Source organism: Thamnophis elegans, chromosome 16 (genome assembly GCF_009769535.1).
Source record: "Thamnophis elegans isolate rThaEle1 chromosome 16, rThaEle1.pri, whole genome shotgun sequence".
NCBI classification, from domain to species: Eukaryota; Metazoa; Chordata; class Lepidosauria; order Squamata; family Colubridae; genus Thamnophis; species Thamnophis elegans.
The window spans coordinates 30442034-30465530 of NC_045556.1; the positions used below are offsets into that span (position 1 = coordinate 30442034).

Consider the following 23497-nt stretch of genomic DNA (forward strand, 5'->3'; position numbering starts at 1 on the left):
GCTCGACGAAAGCGCGCATTTGACGTCATCACAGTGCGACGAAAAAAATTAAAAATTGAAATAAAATTAAAATTAAAGCAAGCCGATTCACATAAAGGTAAGGGTTAGGGTTAGGGTTAGGTTAAGGGTTAGGGTTAGGTTTAGCGTTAGCTTAAGGGTTAGCGTTAGGTTTAGCATTAGGTTAAGGGTTACGTTTAGGGTTAGATTTAGGGTTAGGTTTAGGGTTAGGTTTGGGGGGGTTAGGGTAAGGTTTTCGCTTTATTTTTACATTTTTCGATCACAGCGCGATGTTTTCGTCACACTGTGATGACGTCAAATGTGCGCTTTCGTCGAGCGCGCTTTTGTCCTCCGCGGTTTTGTGGTGGAACCAACTCCTTGCCCCACACCCAGAGAAGAGGCATCGGAATGGCAAGCTCTGTTAGCTGGCGCTAAAATCTCTTAACTCTGAACAAGATCCTCAGGAGTCTACACAGGACTTAGATGGGACACCTCCCCTACTTTTAGAGAAGGCCAATTCTGTGCGTGACGACACCTCAATCCATGGCAACAACCCAACTTCTTCCCTTTGTATAAATCAAGTTTCCTGATGAGCTGCAAAAGATGCCTCACTTTCCCTTATAACCTGGAATATAGCAGGCTGATCTGTTCCATCAAAAGACCAACTCTTTTTTTTGACTATATATATCACAATTTGACATCCTCATCGTACAGGAAACCTGGGCCTCTGCAGAGATACCGTTAGATGGTTATGGGGCTAACTCAATCCCAGCTGTCCCAAGCATGGTGGGTGGGTATTATGACATTAGTTAATACATCCTTGCAATTTAAATGTGCATCACTGCCACCTTTCCAGTCATGGGTTGTGACTCCCTTATTCTTATTTAGACAGGTGGAGATTTCGCTTTTGCATGACTTAAATGCTAGGATGGGGCCAAATGATCAAGCTGTCAGGCCTGCAATTATATTCCTTTTAGAATTTTGGCCTGCCACATTTTCTCTTATTTCATTATGCTGTTTCTTTAGTATAGTTGATGGGAAGGGGGAATAGACAGGAGTTAGATTGTGGAATGTATTGTTTTCATTCTTTACTAGAAGCCAAGGTCATCCTTTTCCGCACCAGTACACCTGACCGGAAGCAGCTGGGTGTGGATGCCAGCATGGAAGAAGACGATTGGACCATGTGATGGATTTGTGGGTGTGGGGGACAAGATCAAGAACTTTTAACTGGGTGGAATTGTGATGTCATTTCCAGTATTGGGATTAACACAGATGTGCTAAGATGTCTGCTTTATTAAATTGGAACTTTAAGGATCATTTTGCCTTTGATTCTGATTTAATTCTACATGATACTGACACAAGCATTATTTAATCAATTTTAAGATCCACTATGATGAGAATGTACCAAGAGAACCCCTGCATTCCAGACAATTTAAAGACCCTTAAGCAAATCGGGCAGGTTTGTGTGTAAGACAGATGACTGTACATTTGGATCTTTGTATCCTTAATGGGTCCACATGGGGCGACTACCCAGCAGAATATACTTATTGGGGTGCAGGAAGAAAATCCACAGTTGATTACTGGATAATATCATATGATTTCCTGAAGTTCTTAACAAAAGATGGAGGTAGACTCGCGACTGGAAAACTATCATGATTCAATAATCTTTATTTTCTCACATTGCACCAGATACCCTTAAGGGCAGGCACAGCCTACCTACTTAGGTTAGAGAGCCAAAATACCCAGGTAAAAATGAAATGGAATGAGAAAAATGGAAAGGAAGTTACTAAATGGATGTGAGTTCCAGAAACCATAGAGCTACGTACATCTCTACTAAGGAATAAGTTTGAAGGATCTTCCTTAGAGGGGTTTGAAACTTTGATTTCAAATTTGAAATCGGTTCTCACTAACAGAATACTGGCTCACTCCAAAAGGCCGGTCTCAAAAGAATAAAAAAACGGCTTGATGGAGATTGCATGCAACTAAAAAGGATATATAATGTGGAAAAGTAAAAACGCCCCTTTTGAGGTTCACACTCACTACTTCAACAATTGGAAGCACAATATTAGACTCTTGTAAAAGCAAAGAAAACTGTGGTTCTGAAGGAGTCTTGGCATAGACTAATTACATCAGACAGGACTAAAAATACATCCCTTTTTTGGTACATCACCAGAGGATTGGGGAAACCTCCCCTAACCCCAACTAATCAGGTACCGATTCATGCCTGGGAAGAATATTTTGGGGAGCTATAAACAGACCCCGACTATGTAACCAAGGAAAGCCAAATTAGTTTGAACCAAACTTCTTACTGGCTCTCTGTTACACCAGAAGAGATATCCTGGTTGATAGGAGCCCTCAAGGCTAATAAGGCATCTGGTACTGATAACGTCCTGCCAGAAATAATTAAAAAAATGCCAGTTGACGGGGTCCACTTTTAGCATCTCTGTTTACATTTATAGATAACACGGCCCATATGCCAAGAGATTGGTGAGTAGCAATTATCATGCCAATTTATAAAAAAGGTAATAGAAATGACCCAGCATTTATACACCCATTAATCTTCTCAGCGTTATTAGTAAACTGTATGCCAAACGCCTAAATTATAAACTTCAGGATTGGCTAATTTCAGGGGGGATAATCAAAGACGAAAAAGCTGGTTTTAGAGAATAAAGATCAATGGTAGATCATATCTTGGTACTCCACCATCTAATACAAAAATATACGTATAAAAAAAATCCTCTCTTTTCATGGCCTTCCGGTTCCAGAAATACCATCCCAAAGAAACATAAATGGAGTTTTGAAATAAACACCAACAACAATAGAAAAAGAAAGAGAGAGAGCAGACAATGAAAGGAAAATGGGGAAAGAAGAAAGAGGTAAGGAGAGGAGGATGGAGGGGAGAGAAAGAGAAGGAGAGAAGGTAGGGAGAGGAAGAGTAGGAGAAAGGGAAGGGAAGAAGGAAGGGGAAAGAGAGGAGGGAAAGAAGAAAGAGGTAAGGAGAGGAGGATGGAAGGGAGCAAAAGAGAAGAAGAGAGGGTAGGAAGGGGAAGAGGAAGAGTAGGAGTAGGGGAGAGGTAAGGGAAGAAGGAAGGGGAAGGAGAGGAGGAAGGAAGAAAGTAGAGAAGGGAGAGAGGGAGAAAAGAAAGGGAAAATAAGGTGGTGTTACAACAGGTGGAAGGGATGGTAAATAAAGCAACCCAAACAGCATATTATAACCTATTAAATGAAATAATAAATGTATGACAAATGTAAAGAAGAATAACAATTATGTGAACAATTAAAATGGTACATAAGAGAATAAAAAATAAACAACTCTTTCAAAAAAGTATATCCAGGAACATCCTCTGGGAGAAATTAAAATGCATGATTGTTCTGACCCCCTCCTCCATCCAGTAACGAAAGCCGAGACAAGCGTAAAATGGAATGTCCTTTAATAACAAGACCAGACTCTTGGTGGCTGAAAGCCAAATAAACAAACAGATAAGGACCTTGGCAGCAAGGCCAACAAACCTTGGCAGCAATGCAAACCAACTCTAGCAGCAATCCAGCCTGCCAAGTTTGTTTCTCTTTAGTCAAACGTTGACCTGCAAGAAGGGTGTGGCACAAGCAGTCTCTTTTATAGTCTGGGAGAGGAGCTTAATGACCATCAGCTGAGCGTAATTACCTCCTGTAATTACGTAGTTGTTCTTGATGCCGACGGCGTGCATCCCGGAACAACTCACAGGTGGTTTCTGGATCACTCTCTCTTATCTCCTCTCACTGATCCAAGGCTCAGGCGCCACCTGGCGGCCAACCAGTCTCTCTGCGCCCTGCTCGGAGTCGGAACCCTGTCCAGGGTCCTCCACATCCTCCAGGGCCGACTCATAGGGCCCTTCGCTGTCGGAGTCTGGTGGCAGCTCCAACGGTTCCTGCCGGGCCACAACACATGACTATCAATAAACGCCTCCTTATCCTCATACAAAAATTGTATGCTAATTCCACCTTGAAAGTGAGGCGCAATCCTCAAGGGACTTTAACCGGCCCAGTAAGGGTACAAAAAAGGGGGTACGGCAGGGTTGCATCCTGTCCCCCTCCCTTTTTAACTTCTATATCAACCCCCTGATCGATCTCTTACAGAACCCTGATCTCCATCCTCCGAACCGAGCACAACGCAAAAATTCCGATTCTCCTATATACCAATGATGCCACTATTATTTCACAAACTCCTGTAGGACTGAAGAGAGGACAACACTTGGCTATTACAGGCAAAACAAGCTGGTCCTTAACTTTGATAAATCATTTGGTTTTTTTTAGTTTTTGCTCAAAGACCTCGCCAATACTCCTGGAAAATAGAAGGACATAGTTTGGAACAGGTTAGAATATTTAGATACCTTGGGGTGGTTTTCCACTCGCAAGGGACATGGAAGGCACACCTGGATCACACATTGCAAGTAGCCAATAGGACCTCAAATGCAATTAAACATTTCTTTTATACAGGTGGAGGTCAGTTAGTACCTGCTGCCTTAAAACTTTTCGAGGCCAAAACATTGGCGCAAATTCTATGTGGGGCACAAACAGGAATCCTCGCATAGAAAAACTTGCTAGAAACCATACAAACCAAATTCCTGAGAGCCATCTTAGCTGCACCCAAAGGAACACCAAATGCCCAGTTAGGAATTGAGACAGGCATACCTCAAATTCAGGTAAGAGCCTGGAAGATGATGATCATTCATTGGCTTAAAATGCATTTCTTTCCAGAGGGACTGTCCCCACTAGTGTTGACACACAACTTCCCCTCCCCCTGGAAACAAACAATTGATCACAAGTTGGGTTCTCATGGGCTCTCACCCCTATTCTTAATGTCCCTAGCAGGGATGGGTTCCTGCCAGTTCTAACCTCTTTTATAGAAAAGGTTCCACAAATCTACAATGCCCTTTAGAACCGGTTCCAGCTCCCTCCCCCCGCCTGTCCGCACATCATCAAGATGAAGAGCGAGAGGAGGAATTCTGGGAGTTGAAGTCCACAAGTCTTAAAGCTGTCAAGTTTGAACACCCCTGGGTTTTTTTTTTCTAAAGGGTTAGGAGTGCAAGGGTATTGTAACTTGACAGCTTTAAGACTTCCATGCTTCAAATGCCAGAGTTCCTGAGCCAACATTTTGGTTGCTAAGCAAGAGCGTTGTTAAGTGAGTTTCACCACATTTTACAAGTTGGCCACGCCCACCCAGTCACATGACCGCCAAGCCACTACCTCTCCGTCATATGGCTGGCAAGCCACTCCCACCCAGTCATATGGCTGGCAAGCCACTCCCACAAAGCAGGCCACACCTACAGAAGAGGTTCTAAAAAATGTTGAAACCCACCACTGGTCCCTAGGCTTTGACCAAACAAAGCAAGTAGTAATCAATCGAATGGAGGACATGGGAGTTCCAAGAAGAACTAAATAGGTTGCCTCTCCACAGTAGGGACAAGGAAAAAAATTGGTGACAGAAGTATAGTTGTCATCTTGTACCAATTATGTGGACATATCTCTAATCAATTTCTGGATCATTTACTCCCATACTTATCGGCTTTTCACCCACATAAAGCAGGGAGTGACTCGAACAGCTGGAGAGCGTGTATGTTATCATCCACTTTTAATGTCAGAACTTTTTAAACATATTGTAAAAAGTAATGTCTATTGCTGTCCTTTGACCGTAATAAAGATACATATTCTATATTCTACTTGCATTCTTTAACCTGCTTTTGAACTGCTGGCAGAAGCTGGGACAAGTAACGGGAACTCACTCTGTTACGCGGCACTAGGGATTCGAACCGCTCAAACGGCCGACCTTCTGATCAACAAGCTCAGCGTCTTAGTCACCGAGCCAACGCATCCCTCATCTTCTTTTAATGACCCCATAATCCCTTGCAGGGTAGGCGTGTGGGCAACTGAATTGAGCCAAGTGTTTACTGGCCGGATGCCCTTATTGTTGCCAGCGCGGAGTTTTGTTTTGACAGAATATATTCTCATGGTGCCCAGAGAGAGAAATATCTGCCTCTACCTAGCATCGAACTCACAGCCCTTTGATTGTGAGGCGAGAGCACTACCTCTAGGCCACCGCACCACTCTTGAGTCCTTCTTTTATAATCTGAGAAAACAGGTGATTTGCAGAAAGATCAGCTCCTCGGTTGCTTTCCTGCTTCCTTTTTGTAGGCCATCTAACAGACAAGCAGAATGGCACAGCACAGGTAGAATATGCAGGTGATCACTGCCATCATGGGAGACCTGGAAGAGAAGCCTTCCCACTTTGTGTCACTAGGCTCCCTTCTTCTTAGCTTGGTTCTGAACCAAGCCAATATCTCTTGATGTTCAAGGTCTCCTTGGACCAGGTTTAACCTTCGGAATCCAAGGAAGGCCCAACCTCCATTTCCTGGCAGGCCCTGCTCAAAGCTTCAAGGGGGCCGTCAGCCAAATATATGGGGCAGATGGTGGCTCCTCGGGCGTCTGCTAAGGCGGGGGTCCCCAACCTTTTGGACCTCAGGGACCACTAAATTCATAATTTTAAATCCCGCAGACCACTAATAGGATCTGCCTAATGACTGGCAGGGTGGGTGTGGCTAAGTGGTCATGTGGCTTGGTGGGTGTGGCCAACTCGGTGTCGCTCAAATTGAGGGGCGCCTCGACAGCCCCTACTTACCCCTCCCAGCCCCTCCTCGACTGCCCACCCGGGTTCCTTAGGGCCCCAACAGGAAGCCGTTGCTGGAGCTGAGCAGCCACCAGGAGGAGAAAGAGTTGGCAAAATAGCTCAAATTGGATATGACCGAGAAGGAGGCTCAGCAGAAGGACCTCACTGAGGACTAGGAGCATGGGCTTTCCAAGCAGAAGAAAGACCTGCGGGAGTTCAAGGCCAGGTACTGGCGCCTGGAGGCTCAGTGGGCTGAGATGGTCAGCCAGTTCCAGGCCATGATGCAGTCCCACTGGAACGAGGCCCTCCGGCTCTTCCCCACCAGCGGCTCTTCCCTCCAGCCTTGGCCCAAAGCCCCTCACCAGGAGGCTGAAGCAGACCCCAAGTCGGAATTTCTGCCCCCCTACAAAAAGACCCCGAAGGGGGAAACTCTCTGCAGCAACACAAGCTTTCACTGCACGTATCCGTCCCAGGGGCCGTAGTTTGAGGACCCCCAATTGAGTGCAATATAAAAAAGGCAAATAATTTTTCTGAGGACCACCAGTTGGTGACCACTGTGCCAAGGTAGAGAGAAGGTGCCCAAGGGTGATGCTGTCTGTCCACTTGGGCTGTCCAAGTCAGGGAGTAGTTAGGAAGCTGAGCAAAGGAATGGAAAGGTGAAACAACTGCTCCTCACCTTTTGGGGGGGGGGGGGCAAGCAAAAGCAAAGAGTAACATTTGGAGGAGACGAAGGCATGGTACGAAACTAGGGGAATGGCCAAAGAGCCGCTTGTGGCCCACCAGCCACCAGCGGAGCTGGCAGCAGATTCAGACAGTGAGGAGGTTGGGGAGGAACCTGGGCCAGTCCTGAAGTCTGGGGAAGGCTCGGATGAGGGCTCTGCGTCGGAGGCAGAGAGGGGGCCAGGGCTGTATGCCAGTTATCAGCTGCCTTCAGAGTCAGACATCAGTGAGGCAGAAGAACAGCTAGAGCCTGTTCCCAGTGTGCCCATGCACAGAGCTGCCAGGAGAAGGGAAGAGCTAAAGAACAGGGGTCAACTTGGGAGGAAGGCCACAGGTGGGCGGTGAATGGCCCCTCCCAGAGGAAATGAAAGAGGAGTGAAAGGGGAGTGGAGTTTGCAGGAGGCAATTAGTTCGCTTTATTGGCTTGTGACTCTCCTTGCCAAGTTCTGCAGAATATCGGCCTGGCAGCTCTCCAAGCCAGATAAGGTCTGTGACTGTAAATCCTCCCTTGAAAGACTTTGCTGGAGGTGAAGGAGCAGAATTCACAGTCAATGAATAAAAGGGTTTTTTGTTGGGACAAGGAGTTTGCTTCCTGCTCTTGGGAAGCCTCGGTCGGAAGAGAGCTCCTACAAAGTTAGCTTGGCAAAGAGGCCCACCCATCATTCAGCATCCAGACCACCCCGCAGGCCCCTTCTGAGACAGATGGATACCCCCTGGGCAGGGAGGTCACTAGGGAAGAAGACTTGGAAGCCATCCTTGGAGAACGTCCAAGGTGGGTTTTCAAAAGAACCAGTCCAGTCCTTTCTCTGGAAGCTCTTTATTCTTCTCAATCCAAATTCTCCTCCCTTCTTTGCCCCTCGTGGATTTGGGACCTTAATCATTCAAGGAAGGAGCTCTTGATTCACCCCGCACCCGCCTGGTTTGGGTTGGCCTACAGAGCACCAAATTGTTCTTGGTCTACAGCTCTGGAAAGTGATGGTTCGCAAGAGGACGCGGCTTGCTTGGGAGAAGGCTGGATGATGTCCCCTTGCACTGTTGAGGAATTCAGTGCCACTGATTGCAACGTCCGTAGGGTTGAGGTGTCCACCTATTTTCCGCAAAGACACCACCTAGGTGCCCTCTAGAACTTCCATGCTCCATGGAAAACTGCCTCCCCCCCCCCTGTTCCTTTCCGCCAAGCGGCCTATTTCTAGGGAAATTTCACTCAGCTCCATCTCCTGGGTAGCCAAGAGGTCACCAGAAGAGGCGACTTGTGTCGAAACTGGAATACTGATCTGCAGGGAACCGGGAGAACTTACGAGAAGGGACGGGGAATACCGCCCTACTTTCAAGCTACACCTGGCCCCTTTCCGCCTCCTCTCCAGTTCATATAGTGTGGCTTTCCACCCACTGGCACAATCTCTGGGCGTAGTAAGAAGGTTGCACCGTGGAGAATTGTTGGCCCCTGTAACGGATCCTCTTCCACAAGTTTTCCAATTTCTTGCGGAAGGTGTAGACCGTGAAGAAGTCAATGATGCCTATGTGATAGCGGTAATCCGGCCCATCGATGGTGTGCAGGGGGTTTTTAGAGGCAGGCAGGACCCGCCGATGCTGCATGGTGAAGGCCTCGCTGGATAAATCGGAGACGCTGCAGGAGCAGAGCGTGCTGCCCATGACGCAGCTTACGTCCTCGTAGCTGTTCTGCATCAGGAACGGCGTCACGACGTTATGCATGAAGCCCTCGCTCTTGATGAGCTGCTCGGGAGCCCGGTCGAGTCTCAAGTAGGGGTACAAATAATCTGGATAGAGCCGGAGGATCTGCTCATAGCTGGAGGAGCTGGTGGAAGAGATGTTGGAGGAAACCCTGCCGAGGTTGCGGCGAGGATAGTCACAGCTGACTGACCTAGTGGCCGGAAAAGAAAATGGAGGTTAGACGCACCTGCGTTCCAGGTGTCTTTGCTGAGGGCCACTTGTTTAGAAGCCGTTCGAAGATATGCCGGCCCTGGAAAAAGCGACTTATGGCTGTTTTCCACAATGGCGACATTTGTAGCCTCCTCACGATCACGAGATCAAAATTTGGATCCTTGGGGAATGGATTCATATTTATGACAGTTGCAGTTTCCCAGGGGGTCACGCTATCCCCTTTTGTGACCTGCTGCAAGCAAAGTCAGTGGGGAAGCCGGATTCACTTAACAACCGCAGTGATTCACTGGGGAATTCTAGGAGTTGATATCTACCCATCTTCAAGCGTGTTGGATGGGGAATTCTGGGTGTTGAAGTCCATACAGATATCAAGAAACACGGTGTTAAAGTGTGAAGTAATTCTGAGTTGTTGGAGGATAGAGAATGAATGAATGAATGAATGAATGAATGAATGAATGAATGAATGAATGAATGAATGAATGAATGAATGAACCAACCAACCAACCAACCAACCAACCAACCAACCAACCAACCAACCAACCAACCAACCAGCAGCTAGACAGTCAGCCAGCCAACCAACAAACCATCCCTCCTTCTCTCTGTCCCTCTCTCCAGCCATTCAACCATCCAACCATCCATCCATCAAACAACCAAAAACCAACTATCCATCCATTCATCCAACAATCCAACCATCAACCAACCATCTATCCACCCATCATCCATCCATCCATCCATTGAACCAACCATCCATCCATTCATCATCCATCCATCCATCCATCCATCCAACCATCCATCCATCCATCCATCCATCCATCATCCATTCATCCATCTATTGAACCAACCATCCATCCATCCATCCAACCAACCATCCATCATCCATCCATTGAACCTACCAACCATCCATCCATCCATCCATCCAACCAACCATCTATCCATCCAACCAACCAACCAACCAACCAACCAACCAACCAATCAACCAACCAACTTATGTTCATGCCATCTGATCTTGCAATCCTCTGATGATGTTGAGGCTAATCGGATTACCTTGGTTTTGATTATGATTTATAAACCAAAATTCAGAGTGTTATGCATTGGACTCCTCTATCTACCCACCCACCCACCCACCCATCCTGGCAAAAATCTCACATTCTTGTCTTGGCTAATATACTTCCCAGCGTGTTGTCCAGGAATTGGTCATCACCATGGATAGGTTGCAGGCCCACCAGCAAACTGTAATCAATCACATGCAAAGTTTTGAGGAACTGGGTGTCCAACTTCACTTGCTGCAGCAACCATGTCTGGTCTTGATCTGGGTGGAGGAGAGAAGGGGAGAGGCTTGATGCCCTCTGGAGTAAGAGGACCCAGAAAGCAGGGATATCTCCCAATGGTTCTAGAATCAGATCAGCTCTCCCACCCTTCTGAGAACTCAGGTGCTCTTGTACCCGTCCAAGCGTTGCCACCCTCAGTCCTTTTAAAAACAGGGGTACTCTATACAAAGCGTTTTTTCAGTCCGACATATTCCAATCAGATTGCTCCGATCTTACCAGGAATATCCTAAAATTGTTCTGTTTTTATTGGAAACGTTCTGAGTTCTAGCGAATCTGAGTGCCAAGCTTCCATGCTCCATAGCTGTTTCAAACTAGAAAGGTTTCCAATTCTGAGCGTGCTACAGGCCACCGAATAACAACAACAACAACAACAACAACAACAACAACAACAAACCACCTTACTTGGAACAGCTTATATTGTTCGGTGTTACCTTAACAGTTCCTAGGTCCTTGGTTAGGACTCGAGCTGTTGAGTTATAACCAGCTCTAAAGGCTGTGAATCTTACCAAAGATTAACCAAATAATAATAATGAGGAGGAGGAGGAGAAGGAGGAGGAGGAGGAGGAGGAGAAGGAGACAGAGGAGGAGGAGGAGGAGGAGGAGGAGAAGAAGAAGAAACAACAACAACAACAACAACAACTGGAAAGTCCTTGTGCTACTCTATGTAATAGTTTATTTATCTGGAATTAAACAAAAGTCACAGTAGTTGGATGCCATCTAAGTTGGCACTAGCCAGCGCATAGGACAACTCAAAGAAGCAGGACATGATCAGAAGATCTGGAGAGACCTGGACCATAGAATCACCAAGAATCAGACACAACTTCATGGGTAACATCCTCATCATCCTCATCATCAAGTAAAAGGGGGGGGGATCACAGTTAGGGTTCGTCTTGGCCCCGTATTCAAAACTGGGAATTATGGCCTCAGGCATTCTTAGCCAGTATGAAATATCTTGCATGGGTTCAGTTGTAGAGTTTTAGTATGACCTCCCAACGGATCCAAGATTGCAGATCCCATGTACCGTGGCGGGCAGAAACTTACTAAGGGAGATCACCTTCTCTCCAAAGTCGCAGTCCTTGAAAACCACAATGACTTCACTGCTGTCTACAGGTGGCTCGGTGCAGCGTCCGACTTGACACCCTTTGATGTCATACCTGGAGGAACACATGAAATCCAGAACCTCAATCCATGTTGATTCAGTGTGTGGTAAGGGTAGGGTTAGAGTGTTCCCCAGCCTGAACAACATCTAGATGGGTTAGTGTTGTGGCCCAGCAGGAGCCGTTGGAGCTGCCACCAGACTCCGACAGCGAGGGGCCCTATGAGTCGGCTCTGGAGAATGAGGAGGACCCTGGACAGGGTTCCGACTCCAAACAGGGTGCAGAGAGGCTGGTTAGCCACCAGGAGGAACCTGAGCCTTGGACCAGTGGGGAGGAGACAAGGGAGAGTGAGCCGGACGTCAGCAGTGAGTTGTTCCTGGATGCCCGGCACCGAAGAGCTAATAGGCGTAAGGAACAGTAGTGCAGTTACAGGAGGTAATTGCACTCAGCTGGTCGTCATTAGGTTCCTCTCCAGACTATAAAAGGACTGCTTGTGCACATGCCCCTCTTGCAGAAGTCAACGCAGGAACTAATGTTGGAGAACATTATGGTGAGCTTGGCAGGCTGGATTGCTGCCAGGGCTTATCTGTGCTGGATTGCTGCCAAGGACCTGTCTGTCTGTTAATTAAATGCCGTAACTTATCTTTGGTTGAGAGTGCATTGGTGTGGGACAAGGGGGGTCAGGACAGGTTAGGGTCCCAGAATTCTTAGTGGTGACTATGAACTCAGGGGGAGATGAAGTCCACCCATAAGGAGATATCCCATCCCAAAGAGATCTAAGAAGACCTCTGCTTGTAATCCAGTCCTAAAGGAATATGTTTGTGGCACTGATTTTAATGCTTGAGTCTTCTGAGAGAAGTGTGGGGAAGTATCTAAGGATGGACCCATGGCCCTCATCTTCAGCCAAGCTTGGCCACCTTCCATCTCGCAGAGCCAGTGCGGATAACTCACCGTTCGGTAATCTTCTCATGTGGATAGAAGACACTTTGCATGATGATGAAGTATCTCTAGGGGAAGAAACAGAAAGAGTGAGCAGATGATCAGGTTGAACCTGAGGGAAGAGTTGAAGGGTCAAAAGCCAATGTTGGCTCTCAAGAGCCATCAAAAAAATAAGGGGGAGGTGGGAGTCTCCCCCAGAGGAAGACCAGCCCTGGAGTGAAAATCTCTCCCTCACTCTCTTTGTCTCTCTGTCTCTGTCTCTGTCTCTGTCTCTGTCTCTCTCTCTCTCTCTCTCTCTCTCTCTCTCTCTCTCTCTCTCTCTCGGAAGAAACAAGGAGATGAAAATGAAAGTGTTGAGATCTCTCTCTCTTCCTCCCTCTTCCTCTCTCCTTCTCTCTCTTTTTCTCCCTTCCTCTCCCTCTCTCGCCCTCTCCCCTCTCTTCCTCTTTCTCTCTCCCCTTCTCTCCCTCACTTTCTCCCTCTGTTCCTCCCTCCCTCATCTCCCTGTGTGTGTGTGTGTGTGTGTCTCCCTTTTTCTCTCTGTTCCTCATTTTCTGTCTCTCTTTCTGTCTCTGTTTCTCTTCCCTCTCTTTCTGTCCCATCTCTCTTCCTCTCTCCCTTTCTCTCTCTCTGTCTCTCCCTCTCCCCTTCTTTTCCTTTCTCTCTCCTCTCCCTCACTTCCTCTCTCTCTGTTCCTCCCTCCCTATCTCCCCACTCTCTCTGTGTATCTCTCTCTCTCTTCCCTCTATTTCTGTCCCGTCTCTCTTTCTCTCCCTCTCCCTTTGTCTCTCCCCACTCTTCCTCTTTCTCTCTCCCCTTCTCTCCCTCCCTCTCTAACCCCCTCTCTCTGTGTATGTCTCTCTGTGTCTCTCTCTTTCTGTCTGTTTCTCTCTTTCTCTTCCCGTCTCTCTTTCTATCTCTCTCTCTTTCTTTTACTGTCTCTGTTTCTCTCTCTTACTCTTCCCCTCTCTTTCTGTCCCGTCCCTCTTTCTCTCTCCCTCTGTCCCTCTCTTTCTGTCTCTGTTTCTCTCTCTTTTCCTTCCCTCTCTTTCTGTCCCCCCCCTCTCTCTTTCTCTCTGTCTCTCTCACATGGAAGAAACGAGATGGAAATGAGAGGGATGAGATTTTGGAAGTGGGCTGGTCACAGCTGATTCCTATGAAGAGGAATCTGATCGTAGGCTGCCCATTTTGGCTGCCGTTTGAAGACTGCCTACCTTCTTCTCTTGGGGGGCAATGATGCTGTAAACACCTGTGGGGAAGAGCCAGAGAGGAGACACTTGGAAGGGGAAGATGTAGCTCATCCTCTTAAACCACTTTTTGTTCCTTTTCTGCTACCCGCTAAGTTAGCCAGCGGACGGCCCAGCCTCACCCAGGAATTTCACAAGGATGGAGTGTGGGTATCTCTCCATGTGGTCGAGGTACTTCGACAGGTTAGTGAGGAGGAAGCGGATCTCGCATTTCCGTTGCGTCTTCAGGAAATAACGCTTGTCATACCTGCCCAGGGGAGAAGAAACAGCAAGATAGATGGGGGGGAGGGAGGATGGTAGGCTGTTCCTATATATTCATATATAAACATATACACACATACACATACACACACACACACTCACATATATATATACAGCTGACATATATTAGATAGATATTAGATAGATAGATAGATAGATAGATAGATAGATAGATAGATAGATAGATAGATAGATAGACAGATAGATGATAGATAGATGATAGACAGACAGATAGATAGATAGATAGATAGATAGATAGTAGACAGATAGATAGATAGATGATAGACAGATAGATAGATAGATAGATAGATAGATAGATAGATAGATAGATAGATAGATACATAGATACATAGATACATAGATAGATAGATAGATGATAGATAGATGATAGATGATAGATAGATGATAGATAGATGATAGATAGATGATAGATGATAGATAGATAGATGATAGATAGATGATAGATAGATGATAGATAGATGATAGAGATGATAGATAGATAGGATAGATAGATAGATAGATAGATAGATAGATAGATAGATAGATAGATAGAAGACAGAGACTAGGTGGGTGTGTGGATGGATGGATAGACTGATAGATAGATGATGGATAGCTAATAGATAGGTAGATCATAGATTGACAGATAGATAGCAGACAGACAAACTGGATGGATGGTAGATTTGAGTAGGTGGATGGATGGATGGAGATAGGTAGATTGATAGCTAGCTAGCTAATAAATAGGTGGATCATAGATGACAGATAAACTGGATGGATGGATAGACAGAAAGACAGACGGACAGACGGAAACTAATAGATAAGTAGATCATAGATGATAGACAAGACAGACAAACTGGAGGGATGAATGGATGCAGATCAACCGACAACTAGACAGACTATAGGTTGAGTAGGTGGAAGGATGGATGGAGGGATAGATAGTCGATAGAGATAACAAAATTAATGTAAATTGGTTTGGTTGTCAGTCCTGTCCGGTACGAGACTTTCTAAAAGAATTTGTCCCCTTGGATTTCCCCCTTCCGATGACTTACGTGAGGAAGAAGTCAGCTCTGCTTTTAGAGTTACTGATGAACTGCAAGTAGGAACTCTCAGACGTCAAGGACTTTTGGAAATCCGTGTCCATCATGCCCAGATACTGCCGGAAACGGGCAAAGACAGGAGCTGCGTATGTCCGTATCTCGTAACCCTGCAGAAGAACGGAGCTGGGGAATCACCTCAAGAGGCAGACAGAGAAGTGTGGGAAAAGGTCAACGGAGAAGACCTGGTCTTCAGTTTGCCTCCCTGGGTTGAAGAACCAATTGATAAAGGTATAGTTTACTAGAGGTCAAGTGAATGACAGCAGTGGGGAAAAAAACAGAGCTAAGGAGTGGCGTGCTAAATTTTCCCAGATAACTTTCCTCCTTTAGTCCCATGCTCAGGGGTGAAATGCTACCAGTTCGGCCTGTTTTAAATGCTTTAAAAAGTTTTTTTTTAAAGTTCCCATGATCAGCTGTCTCCTGAGACTGTCGGAACTATTTTGTAGCATTTTTTTTACTACGTATTCGTCCGAACTAAAAAAAAATGTAGAAAAAAGGTCCCACCATCAGCTGTGCAACAATCAGCTGTGCCCTGCAACTGTCAGAACTATTTTGTAGCATTTTTTTTTTACTACGTGTTTGAACTAAAAAAAAAAGTAGGAAAAAAGTTCCCACGATCAGCTGTGCAACAATCAGCTGTGCCCTGCGACTGTCGGAACTATTTTATAGCATTTTTTTTACTACGTATTCGTCCGAACTAAAAAAAAGTTCCCATGATCAGCTGTGCAACAATCAGCTGTGCCCTGCGACTGTTGGAACTATTTTGGGGCATTTTTTTTACTACGTATTTGTCCGAGCTAAAAAAAGTTTTTTAAAAAAGTTCCCATGATCAGCTGTGAGACAATCAACTGTGCCTGATTGTCTGTGAGGTTCCTACTTGTTGCAGGGGACACCTTGTGTGAAGTCCAGCTGCTTTTGCCTTGTGTGTCAGTCAGTTCTGCAGCCACACCCACATGAACACCAAGCCACGCCCACACAACCGATAAGGAAAAAAATTGAATTTCACCACTGCCCATACCCATTGCTGGTCTCTCTCATTGACCAATCCATTTAAAAAAATGGAGATGTTTTGGGAACCATCACTCTACCTGTTGGCATTCTTCTCCCAGGGAAAACGGCCTTGAAGACGTCCTTGGTTCTCGCGTGAGAAACTATTCTCACAGCACAATTTCACTTTCCCAAAAGCTCTCGACCTCCCTTCCAGCCTCCCGCTTAGGGTTCGTGGCAGACTGGCAGGGAGGTGGCAAGTTCTGACACCAAGTCTAGATCGAGATGCTCGGGGATGGGGGAGTGTCAAAGGTAGCTTGCTCATCGCTTTGCTTGGTTCTGCTACGACTATCAATCCAGCTGTTTTTACCTGATGATATTGCTTAAGCACCCTGGTAAAATCAGATGGCTTCTGCGAGTCCTAGAGAAGAGAGAAGAAATGATGGGAGTTGGTAGACCTTCCATTCCCACCTGGTCTTCTCAACAATCATGGAAACCTACCATCCTCAGAGATCCCCTGCTATGGCGCCCAGGAGAATATTATACATATAGTGTTATTAAGTGTTATGCCCAAATATGGGAGGGAGCATACTGCTTCCCTTTTGCCTTTCAGCTCCACCCTAGGAGCCTTCCAGGCAGGAAACCATTTTTGTGTTGCATTTGTGCTGATAAATAAATGAAGGGAGACTAGTATAGATCTATTTCAAGCTATTTAGCTAGCCATACCCTTCCTGGGATTCGAACCTGAGCTGTTTTTACATATTAGGCAGTTGTATTAGCCTCTAAGCCACAGGCTCTCCTCCCTTATCATCTGAGCCAAGGAAATGATTGTTATGTCAAAGCACCATTATCAGCACAAATGCACCACAAAATATAGTATTGCGCAGGCATGCATAGCGTGCGGTGCCTGTGCGAGCTCTGACAAGCAGCTGGTTGTCACAGGGGTGGTGGATTGCACATGCGCGTGTGCACGAAAGAACGCACGGCCCCGTGAGCACCGAACCGGTAGCGACAGGGAAAGGAACCCACCACTGATACACATACATCGTGACCCGTCAAAACCACGCTCGACTAAGCCACGCCCGATTAAACCGCATCGCTGGCGTCATCAACAGAGCGACAACAGCTAGCGTGGAGAAAGAAGGGCGCTTTAAATAGCGCTTTGAAAGCAAGCCGATTCAACTTAAGGTAAGGGTTAGGTTTAGGGTTAGGTTTAGGGTTAGCTTTAGGGTTAGGTTAAGGGTTAGGGTTAGGTTTAGGGTTAGGTTAAGGGTTAGGGTTAGGGTTAGGGTTAGGTTTAGGGTTAGGTTAAGGGTTAGGTTTAGGTTTAGGTTTAGGGTTAGGTTAAGGGTTAGGTTTAGGTTTAGGGTTAGGTTAAAAGTTAGGTTTAGGGTTAGGTTTAGGATTAGGTTTAGGGGGTTTAGGTTTAGGTGTTAATTTTAGGTTTAGGGTTTACAGCGTGCTTCTGTCTCCGCGCTGTTGTCGCCCTGTTGATGACATCAGCGACGCGGTTTAGTCGGGCGCGGTTTAGTCGAGCGCAGTTTTGTGGTGGAACCCACATACATATATACATACATACATACATACATACATACATACATACATACATACTAGTGCTGGAAGGGGCTTTGGAGGTCTTCTAGTCCAGCCCCCTGTTCAAGCAGGAGACCCTAGATCGTTCCAGACTTTCTCTTCTTGAAAACATCCAGTGATTGAGCAACCTCAACTTCTGAAGGCAAGCTGTACTACTGGTTAATTGTTCTCCCTTTCAGGGAATTCCTCTTTAGTTCCAAATTGCTTCTCTCCTTGATGAGTTTCCATCTGTTGCTTTTTGTGCTGCCTTCAGGTGTTTTGGAGAATATTTGTGGCAGTTCCTCAAAAACTAGAAACCTGTTATCATGTTCCCCTTTGTCCTTCTTTTCTCTAGATTAGCCATATCCTGCAACTGTTCTTTATATATCAGCCCCAGTCCAGGAGTCTTTGCAGGCAGTCACTCTCACAACATTTTACCAGTAAAATGTAACATAATGGTTCGTCGTGAAAGTGACTGCCAGCTATGTGCTAGTCGTTCCCGACTCTAGGGGGCGGTGCTCATCTCCGTTTCTAAGCCAAAGAGCCAGAGCTGTACAAAGACGTCTCCGGGGTCATGTGGCCGGCATGACTCAATGCTGAAGGTGCCCGGAACGTTGTTCCCTTCCCACCAAAGGCTCCTATTTTTCTATTTGCATTTTTTAAAAAAATATATATTTTTATTCTTTTTCTTAAAAAAAAAGCAACACATAAGAAACAAAAGCAAGAAAAAAAGAACAACTTTCCTCCATTTCATCAAGCATGTCGTTTGGTTACAGGTTTTTGCGCATCAATTCTTAAGATTATGAATAACATCACAGGTTTTGCATTAAACGTAACTGAATATTTCGCTGTCATTGAGCCTTGGGGGTTCAAATGACCATTAATATTCTTTCGTTTGTAACAATCCTTATTTCTACTTGCATTTTTACATGCTTTCAGAACGGCTGAGTTGGCAGAAGCCGGGACAAGTCACGGGAGCTCGCTCCGTTACGCGGCGCTAGGGATTCGAACCGCCGAACTGCTGACCTTTCCGATCGACAAGCTCAGCGTCTTAGCCCCTGAGCCGCCGCATCCCAGACTACCCATACCCAAATCCTGCAACCGTTCTTTAAGTTTCTAGGACAAGATTTCTAATCAACCCTGTGGTCCTTCTGGAACTTACCATGCTGACCGGTTCGTCGATGGTTTTCTGGATGGAGGCCTTCAGCCCATCCTTGAGCATGCAGGTGAATTTATAATATTCATGCTGTTCGTTGATTTCGAAGAAGCCCAGCATCTTCCATTGCAGGCGGACTCGCGAGAGTACCCTTTGGAGGGCTGACCAGGTCCTGGGTGGCCTTCGGTACGAGACATTGGACTGCAAGGCCAAATGGTTAGGGCAGGTTAGCCATGCAGAGAGGCAAAGGGTTGCCAAATCAAACATGGGTTCCCTCTTTAGCGGTGCCAAACTCTGCTTTTCACTGGGGAGTGGGAAAGTCTCAGGGTGGGGGAGGGAGGGAAGAATGATTAAACCAGGAAAGAAGGTAAGAGAGAAAGGAGGAAGGAAAGCAGGAAAAGAGGAGAAAGGGAGGGAGGGAAAGCAAGGGACAGAGTGAGAAAATAAAGAAAGAAGAAAGGGAGAGAAGGAGAGAGGGAGAAAAGAAAGAAAAAAGGAAAGAAGAGAAGGAGAGGGAGAAAAAAGAGAGGGTCACAGAGAAAGAAAGAAAGAAAGAAAGAAGGAAGGAAGGGAGGGAGGGAAGGAGGGAGGGAAAGGGAGAAAAAAGAGAGGGATACAGAGAAAGAAAGAAAGAAGGAAGGAAGAAGAAAGGAAAGAAAGAAAAAAAAGAAAGAAAAATTCCCAGCTGGCCTCTCCTCCTTCTCCAAGCCTTAAAGTCCAATTTCATGGAACTAAAATCAGAATGAAGTCTTTTTAAAAAGCCAAAGGAAATTATTAAAGGGCTGGGAAGCAACGGGTGAATTCAATGTATTGATCGATTGCTCCCGGAGTGTTCAATAATGTAACAAGTGAGCAACTTAATTGTGAGATTCTTACCTTCCTAGGTGAGGGAGAGGGGGGGAGGGGAAGGGAAAGGGAAGGAAGGAAGAAAAAAGAGAAGTAGAGAGATATAGACCCATAATCATCTTTTAGAGAGGCATCAGTGCAAGGGGAAGAGAAGTGGAGAAAAATAAGATTCCTAGAGATACCTTCATGTGCAGGGATGAACCCATGATGCCGGATGAACCCATGATGCCGGATGAACCCATGATGCCGGAGAGCCAAGCCAGAGATCGCTTGATGGTTCTTGTCTCCTTAGAAACTATGGAACCCAGTGGGAAAGCTCAGATGATGTTTAACCGTCAGTCAATGATCCTGCTAGGATTCCATCCACAAGGACCAGGAGAGGTTTACAGGTCCAACTGTTCTGACTTAGGCTTCCCAAGAGCATGAAGCAAACTCCTGGTCCCGACAAAAAAACAAACCCCTTTTATTAATTGACTGTGAATTCTGCTCATTCACATCCAGCAAAGTCTTTCGAGGGAGGATTTATGGTCACAGACATTATCTGGCTTGGAGAGCTGCCAGGCCGACATCAGCAAAACGTGGCAAGGAGAGTCACAAGCCAATGAAACGAAGTAATTGTCTCCTGCAAACTCCACTCCCCTTTCGCTCCTCTTTTATTTCCTCTGGGAGGAGGCCATTCACCGTCCCGCTGTAGCCTTACTCCCAAGTCGACCCCTGTTCTTTAGCTCTTCCCTTCGACTGGCAACTCTTCGCATGCGCACAATGGGAACAGGCTCCAGCTGTTCTTCCGCCTCACTGATGTCTGACTCCGAAGGCAGCTGATAACTGTCAGACGGCTCTGGCCCCCTCTCTGCCTCCAACGCAGAGCCCTCATCAGAGCCTTCCCCAGACTCCAGGACTGGCCCATGTTCCTCCCCAACCTCCTCACTGTCCGAATCTGCTTCCAGCTCCATTGGCGGGCTGCAACATCAACACAGCAGACTGGTTTCAACCTTGGTAGATTTTAGGAGAAGCCCTCCTGTTCTACCACCTCTTCTGAGACTAGACAACACTGTTGGCAGGCCTGAAGTCCGAAAGAAAAGATGGCAGTAGGGACCTTCAAATTTATGGGCTCTATGATATATGGACACCTAACGTCAGAAAGAAAATCATCAAAAAAAAAAAAAGCACAACAAAAAAATGTCCTTCCTGCACCAAATTCAGAAAGCTCGGACTGCTCAAGGAGCAGATAAAGGAATTATTGAGTTTATCATCTGTACTTCTATAACTGTCTGGTTTGGCACAGCAACAGGATAGCAATAGCAGTAGACTTATAGCAGTAGACTTATATACCGCTTCATAGGGCTTTCAGCCCTCTCTAAGCGGTTTACAGAGAGTCAGCATATTGCCCCCAACAATCCGGATCCTCATTTTACCCACCTCGGAAGGATGGAAGGCTGAGTCAACCCTGAGCCGGTGAGATTTGAACCGCTGAACTGCTGATCTAGCAGTAGCCTGCAGTGCTGCATTTAACCACTGCGCCACCTCGGCTCTTGGATGGATGCAGGATGGATAGTTAGGACTGCAGAAAAAACAATGGCTACCAACCCGCCTTCCATTGAGGACCTGTAACACTGCACAAGCCAGAAAGAGGGCTGAGAAAATATCTACGGACCCCGCGCATCCTGGACATAAACTGTTTCAATTTCTTCCTGCAAAATGATGCTATAGGGCACTGCATGCCAAAGACAGTCCCCCCTTCCCACCCTCCGCTCCCTGCCATCACTCTGCTAAACAACAAATTCCCCCTGGGATGTTAAACCACTTAGTAAGGATGTGTTATCTACAGTATTATCTTTCTCATCTTTCCTATTCCCTATTTCCTTAGTTTCTTAGGGTTATAGCTTTTGTTGCTTGTATCTCATAATGTTCAAATACTTTAGCCACCTAATGAGAAGGAAGGAGTCATTGCCTAATGCTGGGAACGACGGAGGGCAAAAGAAGAAGGGGACGACAGAGAAGGAGGTGGCTGGATGGAGTCACTGAAGCAGCCGGCGTGAGCTTCAATGGACTCCAGAGGATGGCAGAGGACAGGAAGGCCTGGAGGAACGTTGTCCATGGGGCCGCAATGGGTCGGACACAACTTCGCAACTAAGAACAATCATGATTTATATTGATTGCTTTTATCTAGTATCCTGATTTGTGTTGATTGCTTATTTAGCATCCTATGACTAGCATTGAGTGTTGTATCTTATGATTCATGATGAATGTATTTATGACTCTGATCATGATTAATCATTTGTTGCTTGGATGTACACTGAGAGCTTCTGTACCGGAGATAAATTCCTTGTGTGTTCAATCACACTTGGCCAATAATGATTTTATCATAAATGTATCCTATCAATAAATAATTTATCATAAACTAGGATCACTTGTTGCTTATATGTACACAGAGGGCTTCAAATTCCTTGTGTGTCCAGTCACACTTGGCCAATAAAGAATGCTAAAAATAAAGATGGATTAAACCTCTGAAACATTGTATTTCACGAGGAGATAGTGGTCCTTAGTCTTAATGGTCATTCGTGGGGGTCCATTAAATCCATTTAAACATGTGCAATATTCTAATATAGCCATGTCTTGCTAGCAAAACTGTAATCTCATTTTTTTAAAATCAACCTTCCAGGATTTTTTTGCTTCATGTTGTTTCCGCCCTGCTTTACCTTGGAGAGTCAGACTGCTTTCTTTAGCAACAGCACTTATACATCACTTCACAGTGCTTTACAAGCCCTCTCTATCCCCTCTCTAATAATCTGGGTTCTCATTTTACCGACCTCAGAAGGATGGAAGGCTGGGTCAATCTTGAGAAGCCCTGGCTGGGTCAATCTTGAGAAGCCCTGGCAGTGGAACCCCTGGCAGTGGGCCGAATTAGCATGCAACACTGCATTCTAACCGCTGTGCCACCATGGCTCTAGATAGATGGATGGATAGCAAAAGCACTTAGACTTGTATACTGCTTCACAGCCCTCTCTAAGCGGTTTACAGAGTCAGCCTCTTGTCTTCAACAATCACTCATTTGACCCACCTCCGAAAGATGGAAGGCTGAGTCCACCTTGAACCGGTCAGGATCGAACTGCTGGCAACCGGCAGAATTTCTCTGCAATACTGCATTCTAACCATTGTGCCACCACGGCTCATAGATGATAGATAGATAGATGATAGATAGATAATAGATAGATGATAGATAGATGATAGATATAGATAGATGATAGATAGATGATATAGATAGATGATAGAGAGATAAGCTAGATATAGATGATAGACAGATGATAGATGATAGATAGATATAGATGATATAGATACAGATAAATGATAGATGATAGATGATAGATAGACAGACAGACTGAAAGACAGACAGACCTAAAGAGAGAGACAGACAGATAGAAGAGAGATATAGATAATAGATCAATAGATAGATAGATAGATAGATAGATGGATAAATATAGATAGATGATAGATAGATAAGATATAGATGATAGGTAGATGATAGATAGAGATGATAGATATAGATAGATGATAGACAGATATAGATGAGTTAGATAGATGATAGATAGATGATAGATATAGATAGATACAGATAGATGATAGACAGAAAGACCAAAAGACAGACAGACCTAAAGAGAGAGACAGACAGACAGACAGATAGAAGAGAGATATAGATAATAGATCAATAGA

At 45.7% G+C, this 23497-nt stretch overlaps 1 protein-coding gene across 1 annotated transcript; it reads right to left on the reverse strand.

Annotated features, from left to right (window-relative positions):
* Positions 1 to 8181: 8181 nt before the first annotated feature.
* On the reverse strand, positions 8182 to 20216 carry PIP5KL1 (phosphatidylinositol-4-phosphate 5-kinase like 1). Its single transcript, XM_032232476.1, has 10 exons — positions 19969 to 20216; positions 18947 to 19141; positions 16583 to 16633; positions 15181 to 15335; positions 13996 to 14120; positions 13841 to 13875; positions 12639 to 12694; positions 11632 to 11744; positions 10409 to 10571; positions 8182 to 9242 (listed from the first exon to the last, which is right to left on the reverse strand). Exons 1-10 carry the CDS (start codon positions 20026 to 20028, stop codon positions 8726 to 8728), a joined length of 1470 nt encoding a protein of 489 aa, XP_032088367.1. The 5' UTR covers positions 20029 to 20216; the 3' UTR covers positions 8182 to 8725.
* Between the last annotated feature and the right edge of the window lie 3281 nt (positions 20217 to 23497).

Bases quoted from the DNA above. Each gene is read 5' to 3' on its own strand.
- PIP5KL1 (XM_032232476.1), bottom strand. From the start codon at position 20,028: ATGGGTTCATCCGGCATCATGGGTTCATCCGGCATCATGGGTTCATCC. The intron at 12,695-13,840 runs GTAGGCAGTCTT...TTCTTCCCCTAG, and splicing joins TTGCCCCCCAAGAGAAGAAG to AGATACTTCATCATCATGCA. The intron at 10,572-11,631 runs GTAAGTTTCTGC...TCCTCCACCCAG, and splicing joins AGAGAAGGTGATCTCCCTTA to ATCAAGACCAGACATGGTTG.